The sequence below is a fragment of the Linepithema humile genome, chromosome 4 (genome assembly GCF_040581485.1).
Source record: "Linepithema humile isolate Giens D197 chromosome 4, Lhum_UNIL_v1.0, whole genome shotgun sequence".
NCBI lineage: Eukaryota > Metazoa > Arthropoda > Insecta > Hymenoptera > Formicidae > Linepithema > Linepithema humile.
This window is the reverse complement of record NC_090131.1, coordinates 1,039,338-1,058,355: the sequence shown is the minus strand read 5'-3', so window position 1 is coordinate 1,058,355 and position 19,018 is coordinate 1,039,338. Positions and strand designations below refer to the sequence as shown.

Genomic DNA, 19,018 nt, shown 5'->3' with positions numbered 1-19,018 from the left:
GAAGTTGAATTTTTCGTTGGGCTCGGCGATCAACGTAAACGGGCCTGACCGCACGAGCCGAGCGGCACGTTTAGGACTTGCGACTGAAAGAGTCGTTTTTACTCCGTTGACAGGTCAACCGCTTGTTGGTTCCCTTTTTGGGTCAAGGAATTAAATCCCTTTTACCCGGGATGGAACCTTTGTGCGCAATTTGAGAGGGAAGGTGTGATGGGGTGACAAACGAGGAGGGTGATTAAATAAATAAAAACAAAAGTTTAATTTGCTAATGGCTTAACATTTTAATTTAATTAGATATTTAATTTGGATACAAAAAAACTTAACCCTTAATCGCATGTGTGTGTTTATAATTTTATTTGTGTATTTTTTACAATGGTGATTGAGAGTGTAAATGTGTGTGGGCGTTATTCCTCAATGGAGAGGACTAGATTTAAGAAATCAAACCCTGTGAACACAGGGTGAGGAAGATTGGGAGGAGGCTCGACGTACTCTATGGTGGTGGCTTCGGAGTTGACGGATATGTTATCGAACTCAAGATTGTTATGTGAGAATTCTTTCAATTGAGCCTCTACTGGAGGAGGATGGAAACGGACAGGCGAAGGGGGTCTGTACTCCAGGAGCTCTTCCAGGATCGGGGAGATAGACCTGGGAGTAGGAAGTGGTGAAGGGTCGAACACGGGGAAGGGTTGAGGAGGTTGTTGAGGAGATTCCTGAGGAATCAGTTGTAATGCAGGCGGTGGGTCGGTTTGCGTGTGTGCGTGTGTGGTGGTACGGTAGTTATCGAATGACAAGTGTCGCCTAATTCTAATGGGTCTTACGGTGACCCTCGCCGCGTATCTAATATACGGAGGGACAAAAATGGCTAGGGTTAGTGCGAATGCCGAGATGTCTGAACGGTTCCGACGATTGCTGAAGGCGGGTAGCGGCGAATGTTCAGTTCTCACTGATAAATAACAAAAAGATTTTAAACGAAATGAGGACGGAGCAAATAATAGTCATAAAGTAAATACCAGTGAGAGTGAGAAGAAAAATAAAAGAAAAACCAACTTACTTGTTGCAGAGTAGTCTCGGATCGGGTTAGTGCTGAGTAGGTTCGGATTGTTCTAAGCGGGCGCCTTGCTGAGGGATGGTGCTGTATAGGCGTCGAACCCCCTGTTCTTTGTAAATGTGTGGGCACCCTGCTGCGGGATGGTGTTGTACAGGCGATGAACCCTCAATTCGAGAAGCACCACTTGGTCGCGGCAAAGTGGTGTCGATTGGTGACTCTACTCGCGACTAGTTTTACCTTTTAATTCGCGCCCCGAACTACTCGAAAAACTGTTCAAGAAACTGAGCAAAAACTGCGTAAAACTGTGTGAAGAATTGTGTGGAGCCACCAGAACACGGATTTTATACCCTTTCCTTGGGGTGGATCCATTTGAAAAATCTTGAGTTTTTGAAGCGGGGATCAAATAGGAATTAGTTTTGCGAGAAGATTTTTAATGTGGGGGAGGGTGGCGTCATTTTTAGCTAATAGGATTAGGTTTAGGTAATTAGGTTACTTGGAATGGGGGTAGAAAGAAAGGAGCCCTAACGAATAAGAAATAGCGTCGTTTCGGGTCCATATACGATGGGGGTAGGTTTTTGAGGTGGCGTAACCTGATTGGTGTTAAGTATAGGTGGGGTGCATCTCAGTGTCTTAAGATCTGGATGGGCGTAGTCTTTAGACCATACGACGGAATAAAGGGTGGTCTATAGAGGTGCTTGCCCCGATTCCCGGCTTTCGGATTGGAGTGTTAAGAATCGGTATATGAGTTGGCGAGGCCTTGGGTCACTGATCTAATAAATTTGACAGTTTACGACTGTCGCGTGGCCCTGGGGTCGCGTGGAGAGTGCGATTAATGTATCTCGGTTTCCCAGACCTACTGAACACGTGCACCGTATCAGGTGCCGTGCCTTCTCGGCATGCGACTGCGGTCATTGCCCGATCGTCACTCGGTAAAACCCTATCTACTAGCTAGGGTTCCTGTAGGCGAAATTTAAGTATATGGCTAGCTGGTGCCAGTTTTTCTTTTTATCTCTTACTCTAAACATCTGGAGTCGACTAAAGACTCCAGTTACCGCAAGTTTTGACTTTTACGATTTTTCTGGCGACGATAGGCAGGTTGAGCGGCCGAGATATTTTGAAATATCTATCCCCCTTGCTATTTTTCTCTGTAAGAAAGTTCAAGCTTGTGATGTCTCTGGGGAAAAAAAACCCGGCTTATAATATTCTTTAAGAGTTTTTGTTGATTCCGCGTTTACTAGGTCTGGTATTTAATGAAAAGAAAAGAATCGTGAAGTCTGATCAGAACGTAACAATACTTTACTATAAATTTTAGTAAATTATTTACAAAATTTTTAGATTTACTAAAAAAATTAAATCTAATTAAAAAATAAATTTGCAAAGCTAAATTAAAATTAATTTACATTAAATTAAATTTGCATCAGTAAGAATACATTAAAATAAAACTAAAATTGACTTAAATTTTATGTATTTTAATTTTTTATCTTTTTTCGATTTGTATACAACTTGTCAAACTTTCTGTCATAAAATTCATTGTTTATGTGAAATATGTATGTTTCAGAATGTATGCTGTTCATATTACAACAGTGTACCTATTCTACTTTGGCATATTATATTACATTTACAACAACTCTGAGATAATGAGAATCAGTCTGGATTATATCTCGGAGAAATTGAAATTGTTGCCGATCATAGACAGATTTATGTAGAAAGCGCATTTATAAGAATGCATACTGTTGCGCCCACGGAACGAGGTATCAAACACGTCAAACGGAACTCGCGGAATAAAGGAACACTTTATTAGAGTAAAAGAAACACTTTAATAATAACAGTAACTCAAACAAATACAACGAGTGACCGAAAAACAGATTGAAAGATCGGAGCTGTCATATACGTCCGCCCGAGCAGACAGCTCCCGAAAATCTGACATCTCACAGTTTGTTTACAAACTGTCATAGAGACGTCTCAGCGGCTAAACAATATTATCATAGAAACTATTTACAATATCTCATCTGTTAAGGGAGTTATCGCAATTTTTCAACAATTTAAGAATATTTTGAAAAAATTACCATGTATAAATAACATTATTATGTACAACATGTCAAAATTTCAGAGGACTCAGCTTCACCGAAATCGAGATATAAATTCTCAAAGTTGTGAGTTTTAATATTGAATCTTATGGAGGGATCGTTGTGAAAGGCATATTTTAAACAATAGCGTCGAAACAAAATTTAGGAAAATTTTTAAAAACTAATATGTTATTAAGGATTGTAGTCACTATACTATAGTTTAATTTCAGGAAGCTTAGCTTCACGGTTTCCAAAATATTGCGTTTTAAAGTTTAAAACACAGAAAAGTAGACGTTACATGCTACCAAGACGTGGCAACGTTGCGACTGCTGGCCGACGACACGTGAGATTTCCGCGGCAGAAAACATATAGGAATTTTAAATAATCACGCATGAAGACATTTATTTATTTAATATAGGCATAAGTATAGAGTAGATCAGAAAAAAAATAAAAAAATATATTATAAAATAATATAAAAAACTTAAAAATGATTAAAATATTTTAAAATACATACATATACAGATATATATATATATACAGGGTGTCTGGCAATAATCGCCCCACCGGTCATATACAGGTAGAGGAGGTCAAATCGAGTAGAAAAGTCCTTTACCATTTTTTAATTTTCATAATAAGTACTGAGTAATTAACGAAAAAAGATCGGCGAATCCGCGCGAGTAAAGCGCGCGCGGTGAGAAGGACGTCCCACTGCTACGCGATCACTAGGACACAAGGATCTAGCGTTACGCGCCGCTCGTATGTTGCCACTGTCATTTGTAGAGCGCTCCTCCCAACGCTTCATCGCGCGCCTAGTGATCGCATAGCAGTGGGATGTCCTTCTCGCATAAGTACTAAGTAATTAACGAAAAAAGATTGGTGAATATATATATATATATACAGGGTGTCTGGCAATAATCGCCCCACCGGTCATATACAGGTAGAGAAGGTCAAATCGAGTAGAAAAGTCCTTTACCATTTTATGATTTTTGTAATAAGTACTAAGTAATTAACGAAAAAAGATTGGTGAATCCGTGCAAGTAAAGCGCGCGCAGCGAGAAGGACATCCCACTGCTATGCGATCACTAGGCGCGCGATGAAGCGTTGGGAGGAGCGCTCTACAAATGACAATGGCAACATACGAGCGGCGCGTAACGCTAGATCCTTGTGTCCTAGTGATCGCGTAGCAGTGGGACGTCCTTTTCACCGCGCGCGCTTTACTCGCGCGGATTCGCCGATCTTTTTTCGTTAATTACTCAGTACTTATTATGAAAATTAAAAAATGGTAAAGGACTTTTCTACTCGATTTGACCTCCTCTACCTGTATATGACCGGTGGGGCGATTATTGCCAGACACCCTGTATATATATACATATTTTTTTTTTTAATATTTTAATTATTTTTTTTAAATTTTTATATTATTTTATATTTTTTTTATTTATATATATATAATATATACGTACGTAAACAATTTAATTAAAAATAAATCATCTTAATACATAAATCTTTCTTTGAAAAACTAAAAGTGAACAACTAAAAGTGCGTTGTTGCCGGATCACTATTTTCTTACGCAATTGATAGTGTGTGTATACACAGACAAAACACTAACGCTCTTGCACAGACAGTCAGTTACAAAAACTAAGCTTCGGAAGAAGAGTGAGAAGTACGCAATGGGAACCAGGCGCGCGCAGCTCGCGGCACTGTATTTTTGAGGCGCATTGTACCACGATAACCCCCTTAAGAAACAGCTTTCAGAACTGTTGAACGGCCGATCGATCGGTCCTTCAGCTGACTGCACGCAGCATCAGCGGCGAAAAAGCCTGGGCGCAACAATACGGCAAACAAATATTCTTTTCACGTTTATCGCGTCGTATATATGTAATTTGTGCAATGCAACTAACAAAAGGGAGAAGGGTAATCTCTTTGACACACATTTATTATCCGATGATTTGGTTAGGGTTTTTTGAGCTACTTGTAATCTTCTATTCGATAGAGGCTCTATCATAGAGCACATATTAGGATGGAAGGCAATCTTAATATATATCGTCGATGTAAAAATTTTATTGTGACTATTGATATTAGGTATAATTTCGAATTAGAGACAATGACTTGTTTGTAAAAATTATAAAATTAGTCTACATTAGTTTCCTCAATCAAAACATGAAAGTATGTTTTTTTAAGATGATTGACGACTTTAATCGGCGAAACATATGTGTACAAGTTTATTTATAATTTGATAAAAACTGCATTACTGTATTTTACATAATATGCATATATTTACTGCAGTTATGATATACATACAGAAAAATGTTGCTTAAGGGGGGAGTCTTGTATGAATCGCTAAAACGAAGGTAATTTTTAGGAATTTTTTTTGAAGAAACAATGCAACGGTTTTTTTTAAAACTTTTTGGTATTTTATAACATACATATATTAAAAAGTAAAAAAAAAATTTTTTTTGTTTAAAAATAATTGATTATAGAGCCACTATAAACAAATGTTGACGCAGTCTCGTCACTGGAGTTGTGAATTGATGGGAGTTGTAGCGTCTTTTGCACTCGTTTGAAACAAAAATACAAAAAAATTTTTTCTTTTCTGAAATTATCTAGTCGATGCACCTCAAAAATAAGTAAAAAGTTGAAAATTGAAAAAATGGCAGCACTTTTTTTGAAACAAAATTGCGATTTTGACCCACAAAATGTCACCTTATTTATGCAATAAAAATTGTTTAAATTAATTATTTTACTAATTTTATAGGTTCATCGACAATTTATATTATTAAACTACATGTATACACAGGGACAACTCGATTGATCGAATAGTTTTTGAGTAATCTTTCCCACCAATTGCCAAAAACTGGTTTCGAGAAAAACGCGTTTAAAGTTTTCGGTATTGAAAAGTAAAAAAGAAAAGTGCAACAACAAGTTTAAAATTGAGGCTCCGATTTCCTGCTTCTTCGAATTTCACACTTTGCTTGCACTCTCCAAATTGCACTCTCAAATAAGTACTTCTGAAAACGCGCCAAACACAGTTACAAATTCTATAATTCTATATCTTATGTTACCGTTGACCAAGCGCCCCGCCGCGCGCTTGTATACCTGCGCGCAAGAAATGGGCTGTGGACTCCTTAAAACTTCGAATTTTGTTCTGTAACTTTGGGAATATATTTTCTACATGGATTACTATTGATTAAAACTTTAAAATGGTGATACACGCTTATTTATTGAGCCTTAGCTTGTTCTAGGTGCTATTTATTAATATATTTTACATGTGTTTGTCGTATATCTTACATCTAATTGTCGAACGTTTCGGCACCTTTTTTTGGGCCTTCTTCAGCGCTATAACGGATAAAATTTACATTGTTTTTACTACTGAAAACTTACATATAAACTGACTACTTGTAATTTTTGGGTCTTCTTCGGCCCTATTGCTGTTTTTACTTACAATCTAATTTTTGTTGCGTCTCTTAGTCAAAATTTAAACTGGTTGTTTTTTTGGTGTAGGTCTCTTTTGTCCATTTTTACGAACTTTTTGTCCACCCCTTGCTTTTTCCTCGTGTGTCAGACATGGCAACTGTTGATTTTTATTTATTGGTTTAATGTTCTTAGTTTGACTGTTCTTATTTAATTAAATTGTGTGTGCTGTTAGTCGTTCTCACCTTAATTCTTCTGACTGTCTGGATTGATTTTTATTGTGACTTGTTACTTTTGGTGTTGTTCGTTTCTTACTGAGTCGTCTTGTCTTGAGAGATCGTTACTGATGGTATGATTATTTGTTGATTGGAGGGAGTGATCTCAGTGTAGGTAAGTAAGTATTTGGTAGGAAATCCGTATCACTCTGTTTATTTATTGCTTGTGTGTGTCTTTTTATGTGTATCATTTCTGATATTAACCGTTTTCTGTATGTTGGTTCCTTGTCTAATATTTTAACATTGTCCCATTCAAATTCATGGTTATACTTTATTTTATGCTCTGATATTACTGATAGTGTTCCCGTTTTTTTATTTATATCTTTACGGTGTTCTTTTATTCTGGTTTGTAATTGTCTACCTGTTTGTCCTATGTATGTGGCTTCACATTGACTGCAATTTATTTGGTATACTATGTCATTTTGTTTTTTGTGTTCTAATTTGTCTTTACCGGTTTTTATGTATGTATTTAATTTATTGTGGCAACTATATGCGGGTGAGAATCCGTGTTCTTTGATTTTCTTTTCTAGTTTTTTTGTGTCATTTTTCATGTATGGTATAGTGAAATATTTCTTTTCTTTTTCTTCTGTTTTTTTGCTATGTTCTTTGTTTACCGTACTTTTTTTGTCATTATTATATTTGTTAATCCTATTTCTCATGTTCTCGAAAATAAATTTTAGTGGGTATCCGTTTTCAAGTAATGAGTTTATTGCTTTATTGAGGTTGCTCTTGTGAAATTTGTGATGTGACAATGTTAAGATTCTATCTGTCATATTGCTAATGATTGCTCTTTTATGTTGTATTTGGTGGTTTGAGTTAAAATTTAATAATCTGCCTGAATTTGTGGGTTTTTGGTAGTAATTGAAAATTATTTCATTTTGTTCTGTTGTAATGAGGGTGTCTAAAAAACTGATTGAGTTGTCTGGTCTTATTTCTATGGTGAATTTCAGTCTGTCTTCTATTGAGTTGAAAACGTTCAATGTTTCTTTGAGTTTGTCTGTTCTTGTTGCAATTAAGATGTCATCTACATATCTTATGTATATATTAGGTTTGTAATTTAATAGTTTAATTGCTGTGCTTTCTAAATCTTGCATTACCATGTCTGACACGATTGGTGACAATGGTGAGCCCATGGGTGTGCCATAGATTTGTTTATATATGGTGTTGTTGAATGAAATAAGTGGAATTCAGTATTAAATTGATTCCTATTAAAAATTCTTTAAGTGGTATGTTAGTTTTTTCTTTTATGTGGTCCCATCTTTTGCTGATGCTTTCATTAACTTTTTCTATTGGTATGTTTGTGAATAGTGATATTACGTCAAATGAAGCTAAACTATGGTCTGTGTTAAATTTTTGTCCTGTTAGTTTTTTTACTAGTTCATAGCTATTTTTTCAATTAGATGTAAGATATACGACAAACACATGTAAAATATATTAATAAATAGCACCTAGAACAAGCTAAGGCTCAATAAATAAGCGTGTATCACCATTTTAAAGTTTTAATTGAAAAACTGAGCCTAATTAAAAAATTTTTTTTATACTATTGATTAAAGTAAAAAAAAATTTTTCAATTTTTTTAACCGGTTACACACACGAGGCTCCCTCCTTAAGAATAAAGAATTTATTATATTTCAAGTCCACTATATAATATTTATCATGTGAGTTTGTATTATATTAGTTCGTCAAATCTATAAATAAAGATGTATATTTTATAAATGTTTCAATTTTTTGTAAAATAAATAAAAATATTCAGCTGGTTGAAGTTTGGAACGTTCCTGGAACGATTTTTTAAAAATGATTTGTCGCTCTTGTCTTTTTGCAGGGAGGAAGTTTTGAGACCCACAAACAAAGTACAAAAGAGACCGATCCGATACATGCGTCGGAAGACACCCTTATACTCGAAAAACCACCCCCAAAATCACTTAAACAATTCTAGACAAGCTAAAAATGATTTGTCGCTCTTTTCCTTCTGCACGAAGAAAGTTCCCAGGCCCTCACACGACATGCAAAAAAGACCGATTCGATACATGCGTCGGAAGACATCCTTATACCTGAAAAACCACCCCCAAAATCACTTAAACCATTCTAGTCAAGCTAAAAATGACTTGTCGCTCTTTTCCTTCTGCACGGAGAAAGTTCCGAGGTCCTCACACGACATGCAAAAGAGACCGATTCGATACATGCGTCGGAAGACACTCTTACACCCGAAAAACCACCCCCAAAATTACTTAAACAATTCTAGATAAGCTAAAAATGATTTGTCTCTTTTTTTCTTCTGCACGGAGAAAGTTCTGAGGCCCTCACATAACATACATAACAGACCGATCCGATACATGCGTCGGAAGACACCCTTATACCCGAAAAACCCCCAAAATCAATTAAACAATTCTCCTCAAACTAAAAATAATTTGTCGCTCTTCTACTTTCGCATAGAAAAAGTTCTGAGGCCCTCACACGACATGCAAAAGAGACCGATCCGATACATGCGTCGGAAGACACCATTTAACCCGAAAAACCACCCCCAAAAGGGTGTCTTCCGACGTATGTATCGGTTCGGTCTCTTTTGCATGTCGTGTGAAGGCCTCAGAACTTTTTCTATGCGAAAGTAGAAGAGCGACAAATTATTTTTAGTTTAAGAAAAATCGTTTAATTGATTTTGGGGGTGGTTTTTCGAGTATAAGAGTGTCTTCCGACGCATGTATCAAATCGGTCTCTTTTGCATGTCGTGTGAGGGCCTTGGAACTTTCTCCGTGCAGAAGGAACAGAGCGACAAATCATTTTTAGCTTGTCTAGAATTGTTTAAGTGATTTTGAGGGTGGTTTTTCGGGTATAAGGGTGTCTTTCGACGCATGTATCAAATCGGTCTTTTTTGCATGTTGTGTGAGGGCCTCGGAACTTTCTCCGTGCAAAAGGAAAAGAGCAACAAATCATTTTTAGCTTGTCTAGAATTGTTTAAGTGATTTTAGGGGTGGTTTTTCGAGTATAAGGGTGTCTTCCGACGCATGTATCAAATCGGTCTTTTTTGCATGTCGTGTGAGGGCCTCGGAACTTTCTCCGTGCAGAAGGAAAAGAGCGACAAGTCATTTTTAGCTTGGCTAGAATGGTTTAAGTGATTTTAGGGGTGGTTTTTCGGGTATAAGGGTGTCTTCCGACGCATGTATCGAATCGGTCTTTTTTGCATGTCGTGTGAGGGCTTGGGAACTTTCTCCGTGCAGAAGGAAAAGAGCAACAAATCATTTTTAGCTTGTCTAGAATTGTTTAAGTGATTTTGGGGGTGGTTTTTCGGGTATAAGGGTGTCTTCCGACGCATGTATCGAATCGGTCTCTTTTGTACTTTGTTTGTGGATCTCAAAACTTCCTCCCTGCAAAAGGACAAGAGCGACAAATTATTTTTAAAAAATCGTTCTAGGAACGTTCCAAACTTCAATCAGCTAAATATTCATCACAATTTTTTCTTCATATTCCCGAGTCTATTTGATTGGCACAGAATTCTGTATACACTGTGTACTTTGATGCACGTACGTGCTGATTCTTCTTATTTACACTATGCGGCGTAGAAAGAGATAAATAGATTTCTGTCACGCGTTTTGTTGCGAATTAGAAATCGTCGGAGTGAGCTTTACATGAAGAATATCACGTGAGATCTTACGACGTTCACCTTCCAGGAGAGAAAGCGTAAACGTGTGTGAACGTACGAGGACGTGTCTGAATGACGTAATAAAGAACTTTCATTAGCTAGTTAAAATGTTATTTAAAAAAAAAATGGAAATTGCTGTTAACTCTGCTTGATGATAAAACGATAAATTTTAGAGTCAATATTTTTGCTGAAGAAAATTGATTTTAAATTGATCAAGGAAATTATAAATAAAAAATAAACCACTGCAAAATATTCTAGAGAATATAGACATCCGACTTATTTACATAGAAAGAAAATGTATTACAAAGAGAAATAATGTATTGTTACGTCCTGATCAGACTACACGATTCTTTTCTTTTCATTAAATACCAGACCTAGTAAACGCGGAACCAACAAAACTCTTAAGAAATATTATAACGCCAGAGCTGTTTTTCTCATGAGACACCAGGAGCTCGAATCTTCTCACGGAGAAAAATAGCATGGATATTTCAAAATACCTTGGCCGCTCAGCGTGCCTATCGTCGCCAGAAAAACCGTAAAAGTCAAAACTTCGCGGTAGCTGGAGTCCTTAACCGACTCCAGACGGTTAGAGTAAGAGATAAAAAGAAAAAACTGGCACCAACTAGTCATACTCTTGGATTCCACCTACGGGAACTCTAGCTAGTAGATAGGGTTTTACCGAGTAACGATCGGGGAATGACCGCAGTCGCATGCCGAGAAGGCGCGACACCTGATACGGCGCACGTGTTTAGTAGGTCTGGGAAACCGAGATGCATTAGTCGCACTCTCCACGCGACACCAAGGGCACGCGACAGTCGTAAACTGTCAAATTTATTAGATCAGTGACCCAAGGCTTTGCGAACTTATATACCGATTCTTAACCACCCAATCCGAAAGCCGAGAATCGGGGCAAGCACTTCTATAGACCACCCATCATTCCATCGTATGGTCTAAAGACTACGCCCACCCAGATCTTAAGACACTGAGATGCACCCCACCTATACTAATTAACACCAACCGGGTTACGCCACCTCAAAAACCTACCCCCATCATATATGGACCCGAAACGACGCTATTCCTTATTCGTTAGGGCCTCTTTCTTCCTATCTCATTTCAAGTAACCTAGTCATCTAAACCCAATCCTATTAGCTAAAAATGACGCCATCCTCCCCCACATTAAAAATTTTCTCGCAAGACTAATTCCTATTCGATCCCCGCTCCAAAAACCTAAGATTTTCCAAAGGGATCTACCCCAAAGAAAAAGTATAAAAACCCGTGTTCTGGTGGCTCCGGACACAATCACACACAGTTTTTCAAGCAGTTTGCGCAGTTATTCCGTTTAGCTCAGTTTCTCGAAACAGTTTTTCGAGTAGTTCGGGGGCGCGAATCAAAGAGTAAAATCAGTTGATACTTTGTCGCGACCATCTCGTGGTGCATCTCAAGTAGAAGGCCCATCACCCTGACGACACCATCCCGCAGTAGGGTGCCCACTCGTTTACAAAAGGGTCCGACGCCTATACAACACCTTCCCTCAACGGGGCGCCTGCTCAGAACCACCGAACATATTCAACGCGATCCGAAACTACTCTGCAACGAGTAAGTCAGTTCATTTCTCTTTATTTTATTATTTCTTCTGTCCTCCCTCCGGAAAAATAAAACACTCACACACACACACACATACACACACACACTTGTAAAGAATACATAAATAAAATTATTAATATATGCGATTAAGAATTAAGTTTTTGTATCCTAATTATAAATTCAATCAAATTAAAATGTTGTCTTTAATAAATTAAACTTTTGTTCTTTTTCATTTAACCACACCCTCCTCGTTCGTCACCCCCCTCACACCTTCCCTCTCAAATTGCGCACAAAGGTTCCGCCCCGGGTAATAGGGATTCAATTCCTTGACCCAAAAAGGGAACCACGAGCGGTTGACTTGTTGACGGAGTAAAAACGACTCTTCCAGTCGCTGACCCGTCGCAAGTCCTAAACGTGCCGCTCGGCTCGTGCGGTCAGGTCCGTTTACGTCGATCGCCGAGCCCAACGAAAAAATTCTACATCTATCAGGACGTAACAGTATTATTATTTTCCATTTCACGTAATTAAGTACTGTGCTTTTTTTAATTTGACGACAATGTAACAATGCACATATTTCGAGAAATCTAATAAATGTGTAAGTTAAAATGTGCAACTATTACTTGGTAGTAAATGTAACTAAATGTAAATTTTCAATATTTATTGATTTGATATTTCAATATTTATTGACTTTGTCAAAATTTACACGGAACAATCTAGTCGTATTTTTTTATATAAAAAAGTGATAGAAATGAGACATGTCCTATATACGTACTGTAGTTAATACTTCGTTATTTTGATCAATTTTTATTTTAAAATATTTCAAATTTTATTATTACTGTACGTAATTAGTGCCTTACTTTACAGGTCTCGTCATTTTGTCACTTCGAGAATCGCAATTTCGCTCTTCGATATATTTCGAATTGTAGTTAATTTCAAAGTGTTTCGGAGTGCGCCGCGACGATCACAGAATCGCATTTAAATCGTTTTATGTTTTTTCTGTATTTTATTCATATTGTCGTAATGTAAGGTTCCGATTAAAGAATAAAAACTTTTATTTCTGAATGATACAATGGTATGATCTTATTTCTTAAACCGCCAGTATGCTAATGACGCCGGCTCGATTTATTATCGGTAAGTATGCGGAGTCTAAATGACTCATGCGTGCGCGCCATGCGCAGTAGCGGGTGGAAGCGTCAACGGTTGACCGACACCTCCCCGGGTTAAATAAAACAGTCGTCTCAAATTTTATTGAGTTTGAATAGAAGATGATCTGGTTTTGCTTGGGAGCCGCTTGGCTTATGAGTATATGTTACATGTTGCGTAGGTGCGTTATTTCCAAAGCTACAATTGTGATAACAGTGTCCGCATAATGGTCGTAGTATTTTAACAATTACTTTAAATAACCCTATTTTATATAGAAATACAATTAGCATGCCTGCAAGGGCGATGTATCCAGCATATGCTAGGTATTCATAAAATTTTTCTTTCCATGTTTTTATTCTTTGGTGATGCAATATCTTATCAGTTATATCTTGCAACTCTCCGAGTGTCTTACCCATATGCTGCATACTTTCTTTATCTAATATATTCACGGTAAGTAAATCTTTAGGAATATTAGTTTCTTGAATAGTTAAATTTGGCAGATTAATTCTAGCATTGATTATCTCATAAGATTTCGAATTGTTATTTATTATATTGCTCGGTCTCATTGTAGCTGAAAGTGATATTCCTTCACAGTCAGGGGCTTGTTAATATTATATTTCCGTATATGTAGCTGACGGCGTGCTTAACTAGGGTACAACGACCGGTAAGTGAGATCATTCCTTATGCGTGCATGATTACGCAAAATAATGATATTATCTGCTGCTTTTTCATTTTCTAATATTTACTATAATCATTAAGTAATCATTAAGTACCATGTACATACAGTCAGGGCCAGATTTAGATCGTAGGGGGCCCCTAAGCACTGGCTTTAAAGAGAGCCTTTTTAATTTTTTCTGTCAATTTAATACTTGTATGAAATTAGTTGCATAGAACCTTTGAGGCCCCTGCTGGCGCGGGGCCCTAAGCAATTGCTTATATTGCTTATGCCAAAATCCGACCCTGCATACAGTACATACAGTAATCATTAAGAACCGTGCTTTGGTAATCATATTCTCAATTGCATTTTTATAAAGAAATAATAAAGTCCTTTGTAGTAATTATTTTTTTGCGTTAATGCAAAACATTTTTTATTTTAAATATTATTTATTTTAAATCATACACCATTTAATACTTTAATTCATAAAATTATAAAATTTTTAAAATAAAAATTGTATAAATATAGAACAACTCTTCGTATTACTAGTTAATAGCAGATTTTGTATCAAAATATTAAGACTACAGACGTTTTTAAATGAGAAGGATGCTTAAAATTGGTTACACAATCTCAGATTGTCAAAAATGGAATTGGTCAACTTGAAACATACCTCTCTTTAAAAACTACTGTAGCCTCGACATTTTGATATAAAAATTTTTGTCTTCAAATAATCTTAGTCTACTATTAACTGGTGATATGGTCAGTTTGCGACTAGAAAATTTTATGAAAGCATAAATTGTAAAATATAATATTTGGAAATTAAAGTTTTGCAGATATAGACATTGAGAATACAATTTTTAATGTAATTTTTATCTATGAACATATTTACTTAATTTTTTTAACAAATTTAATTGTTCAATGTTTTTTTGCAAAAAAAAACAAATTACCAAAGTACCGTTTTGAATATGTAGCAATGACACTGTCTTTCACACATTTTCTTATTCTAATAGTCTTGTGATAAGGCAAATGTAAAGTAGTGCAAAGATAGCAAAGGGAGAAGAAACAAAAAATTGAAAATTTAAAAAAAAATATGAATGTTTAACTGTATTAAAAAAATTTTTGTCAATATATTATGCATCTTAATCGCAATCAAAGATATTAATCAACGATTATAGTCTGATGAATAAAAGCAATCTTTATAATTATTTAATATTTATACAATTAATTGAATGACTTACAATAATCAGAACGGGTGGGAAAAGTTGTTTCCTTTACGAGAAAAAAGATAGACATATACAAATAAAAAACTATGAATCCACTGATATTGCAATATTAAACAGTTTTAAGTATAACTAGTTAAGTTTTAAGCATAAATAGTTTAATAGTTAATAGCTAATAGTTTAATAGTTAATAGCAAAGCAGTTATTAATACAAAATTGGTACTAATTCTATAATAATAAAATTGTGTCATTTACGAATCGATTTTATTTTGCAAATAGCACGATAATATTGCTATTTATTCTACCGCAAAATGCCTTCTTTACTAATTGCAATTAAATTTATTAAAATTCGAGTATTCTTTCAATGTCTTTATTTCGTATTTTATTATCTTTGACTGCTCTATCTATGAAATTTCTATTCCGAAATGTTAGTATCTCCTAAAATGAGATGTCGAATTCAAAACTGAATGAGTGCACACTAATTCTCCCATGGTAGCGGAAGCGCAATTCTCGTGAGTGGTGAAATCTGCTTTCGACTGACAGCCCCCAATCGAATCGATTGTCGCTAATTTCGAACAATTTACTTATATAAATTACATGAAGGATTTTTGAACTTGGATGCGAATAAAATAATTAACATAGTATGTAGTCTTTTGACATTTCTTAGGATAGTTAATTTTTTTATCTCTGCTGCAAATAATCATTTTTATTGCCAATGCATTAAATTGTCGATGAGTATCATTTGATGTATCTTAAATATATTTCTCAAATAATACACGAGATTATAGTTTAGCTCAAATTCTATTAAATATTACAGGAACGATGGCTGTACACTAATTTAATGTCGGTTTTATATGTGTATAAATGTGTATAAATATGTTGTATAAAATTTCGGGATGTTTACTCTTGTGATTAAAATTCATATGTTTTAGTTGAACATTTCTTTGTTTAATTTTCCTAAATAGATACAATTACTTTGTGAATTTGCTTAGTGATGGTACGTTAATTTTTGTTTGTAAGCGGCTTCCTCCGCTTTCTGCTTCAACTCCGCTAAGATCTCGTTCATCGTCATTTTTTTTGAAGCCATCTTCTGGAGAGCATCTCGCACATCTTCGCTAGAAATACTCTTCATCTCATTGATCAAATTAAGCTCGCGCCACATTTTGATGAAAAATGTTGCAAAACCTTTGTTGTATGTGCCGAATTCATCGTTTCTGTAGTCCCATGGTATCACGTAATGATAATTCAGCCAATACGATTTATTAAGAAAGAAGACGGAATTATCATCGACTGGAAATCTGAAATATAAATGTCAAACATTAGATACGCACAGAGTAAATCTGCTACGCAAAACATTATGCCATTAAGAAAATACAATATCTTGTTAAAAAACAGGAAAAGAATATAGATACATAATGAAAATTCTATTGACAAATTTTAAATAATGTTACAGTAATTTTTTAAGATTATTAATCCATGATAATAATAAAGCGAAAGGTAAAATTGAAATTTGCATATGCAAAAACCGTGAAAATTATGATATATTTCACTGGTTTTTATTGAAGATCTCTTTATTTAATCCGGAGAAAATAATATTTTAATAAAATACAATTTAATAAAACACATGTATACCGTCCCCATCGACAAGGACAGTACCGTGACTTTTCGGCATTTTATAGAGCAGTCTGTAGATAAGTGAAATAGTATCACGCATATTAACAAAATAGGATATTAACTTGGCTCCCATCTTCAAACCCCAAACCAATACTGCACTGTTAACTAGCCAAGAAATATGCGTTGTTATTAATAATCGCGCTGCACCGATGATCAGCCATGAGTTTATGAACGATTCATCCCAGTATTCTATTGGTGCGTTAATAGGCAGTAGAACTCCGAAAATGATGAATAATAACCAATAGAACCTGTATAACATATTTATTTTAATAAATTAGGAATTAATATACACATATTAATATACTAATATATATTAATGTGTGGTAAACATAATATGAATGTGTTTACAGAAAAAAAGATACTTTATTCTTAATAAGAAAACGTACTTTCGTTGTATCCATACGAATCCATCGGCCTCTACATCGCGCATATCGATGTCCTTCGCGTATTTCTCTAAGTCAGACGGTGCCGATAAAATATTACTGATTACGTGGGAATAGAAAAATCCTTTTTTGTGATTATACGGATCCTTTTCGGTACAATAAAATTTGTGGTGAATTCTATGCCAAAAAACCCAATTATATATCGATCCCTGAAGACAAACAAATTTTTATATAATCACTTTCATAATTTACATGATTACATTCTTTATATAACATTCAAGATTTGCAATAAATGCGCGATAAATATTTACTAAGAACGGATTCAATTATAATTCTGCCTTTATTGTGTAATTATTATATAGTGTACATTTTCTCTATTATAAACTTATTTTTGCATTATATTAATTTTATGTAGTTTTTTAATCATGTATTAGTATTTGAATTATAGACCAATAAACATTTTTGCTATCGCATGTGATATTTTGACTTTTGTTAAAGGAAAGATAAATAAAGGAACGTTAAACATACGTGATAATAATTTATTCAAATTAATCTTTCGTATGTATTTAAAATTATACATTGCATTGCTTGTAAAGTATGGATTGCAGGTAATACATGGTCTTTTACAATGCTAGTAAATATTTTAACTGCGTAATAAACATGAACAATGTTTGAAACACATTGATAAAACAAAATGCACACTAAAGGAAATCGAGGGTAACATTCCACGTTAAAAGAGATAAATTCATCCGGATGTTTATATACATATTTTATCGGTGTACAATATACTTACCACACCTGCGAGGGTGTGTGCTAATACGAGAAAAAATCTAAGTTGTGATACTGCAACGAACGTCGAATGTGCGTACAATCTATGAGCACCCGACGTTATTCCTATGAAAGCGATTGTGACGATAAATGAAACTGAAACCAACAGATTCAAATAAACATGAGAATTCATCGAAAAGGGAACCATAATTTGCATATTAATGCAGGGGCATTTAAAAAAACATTAATAAACATGCACTTAGAGCTTGCACTTTATTCTGTGAATTGTGTTTAGAGATGACAAAATACTTGTTTGTACATTCTTAATTCAATCATTATCTCAAAATAAGATGATCTCATAAAGAATTATCATAGCTAAATAAATATAGTTAATTAAAAAATAACGAATTCAATTTTTACATCTTAAATTATTATTTTGATAAAAGTGATTCGCGATCACGTCCATAGCAAAATTGCTTTTATTTCAGATAAATTTACTTTGCACAGATAAATAATTTTTTTGTACTATTTGAATCGTACTTCTATTCTATATTTCTATCGTAATTCAATGATTTGCAATACTTACGGTAGAAAACTGTCATCCATTTTGCTTTCGTGAATAAAATATATAAACCAATGATGCCCACAAGATGAAGATACAGATAGTACAAAACGGCTACCCAATTTATAGATTTCTTCTCCGTTTCTTTGCTGCTATTTTCGTCTTTAGGTTCTTTCATATCGATATCTGGCGACACTAGCGAATAACCCAAAGTCCATATGAAGTTTTTTGATAATAGAACTTATTATAGTTTGATAGTGCAGCAGTTATAATTAATAATTATTATTTCTTGCGGTAGTAAAAACCAAATAAAATTAATTATATGAAAGATTGGAAGATTATGGATTTATAAAGATGCATTATTTAAAAAAAATTTTTATCTGAAATTATTTTATATTGAATGGATCAGCAAATTATCGTCGGAATTTATGCAACAATTGATAAAATAAAAATACTTATCGAAGTTTGTGCGTTTTCACGAATATGTATTTCAAACTTACTTTGTATCGATGTTCACGTCTAAAAGGTCTAAAAGAAACTACAATCGAAGGTGACGTTGAGAATATTTTATCGGCCTTGTGACCCTGTTCAGAATTTC

At 34.9% G+C, this 19,018-nt stretch overlaps 2 protein-coding genes across 11 annotated transcripts in view; one reads left to right on the top strand and one right to left on the bottom strand.

Annotated features, from left to right (window-relative positions):
- The window catches only part of LOC105668059 (putative fatty acyl-CoA reductase CG5065), a 51,000-nt gene extending 37,915 nt beyond the window's left edge, over positions 1–13,085 (top strand). For 4 of the 9 annotated variants that reach the window (XM_067353264.1, XM_067353263.1, XM_067353261.1 and 1 more), the window contains one exon: positions 2,604–3,618. In XM_067353264.1, coding sequence (XP_067209365.1) covers positions 2,604–2,751 — 148 coding nt within the window. In that variant the 3' untranslated portion in view covers positions 2,752–3,618. Of the gene's footprint in view, positions 1–113; positions 1,768–2,603; positions 3,619–12,879 lie in introns of those variants that run through there. The other 5 variants (XM_067353267.1, XM_067353265.1, XM_067353268.1 and 2 more) reach the window with 3 other exon arrangements.
- A 2,730-nt stretch (positions 13,086–15,815) lies between these two features.
- Positions 15,816–19,008, bottom strand: LOC105668062 (acyl-CoA Delta-9 desaturase). 2 transcript variants are annotated; one of them, XM_012360236.2, is made up of 6 exons: positions 18,921–19,007; positions 18,445–18,615; positions 17,884–18,014; positions 17,094–17,299; positions 16,770–16,955; positions 15,816–16,331 (listed from the first exon to the last, which is right to left on the bottom strand). In XM_012360236.2, coding segments are annotated over exons 1-6 (1,005 nt in total). In that variant the 5' UTR covers positions 18,922–19,007; the 3' UTR covers positions 15,816–16,021. The 2 variants fall into 2 exon arrangements, with proteins under 2 accessions (XP_012215659.1, XP_012215660.1); XM_012360237.2 differs by having other exon boundaries at positions 16,242–16,331; positions 16,690–16,955; positions 18,921–19,008.
- Positions 19,009–19,018: the final 10 nt, after the last annotated feature.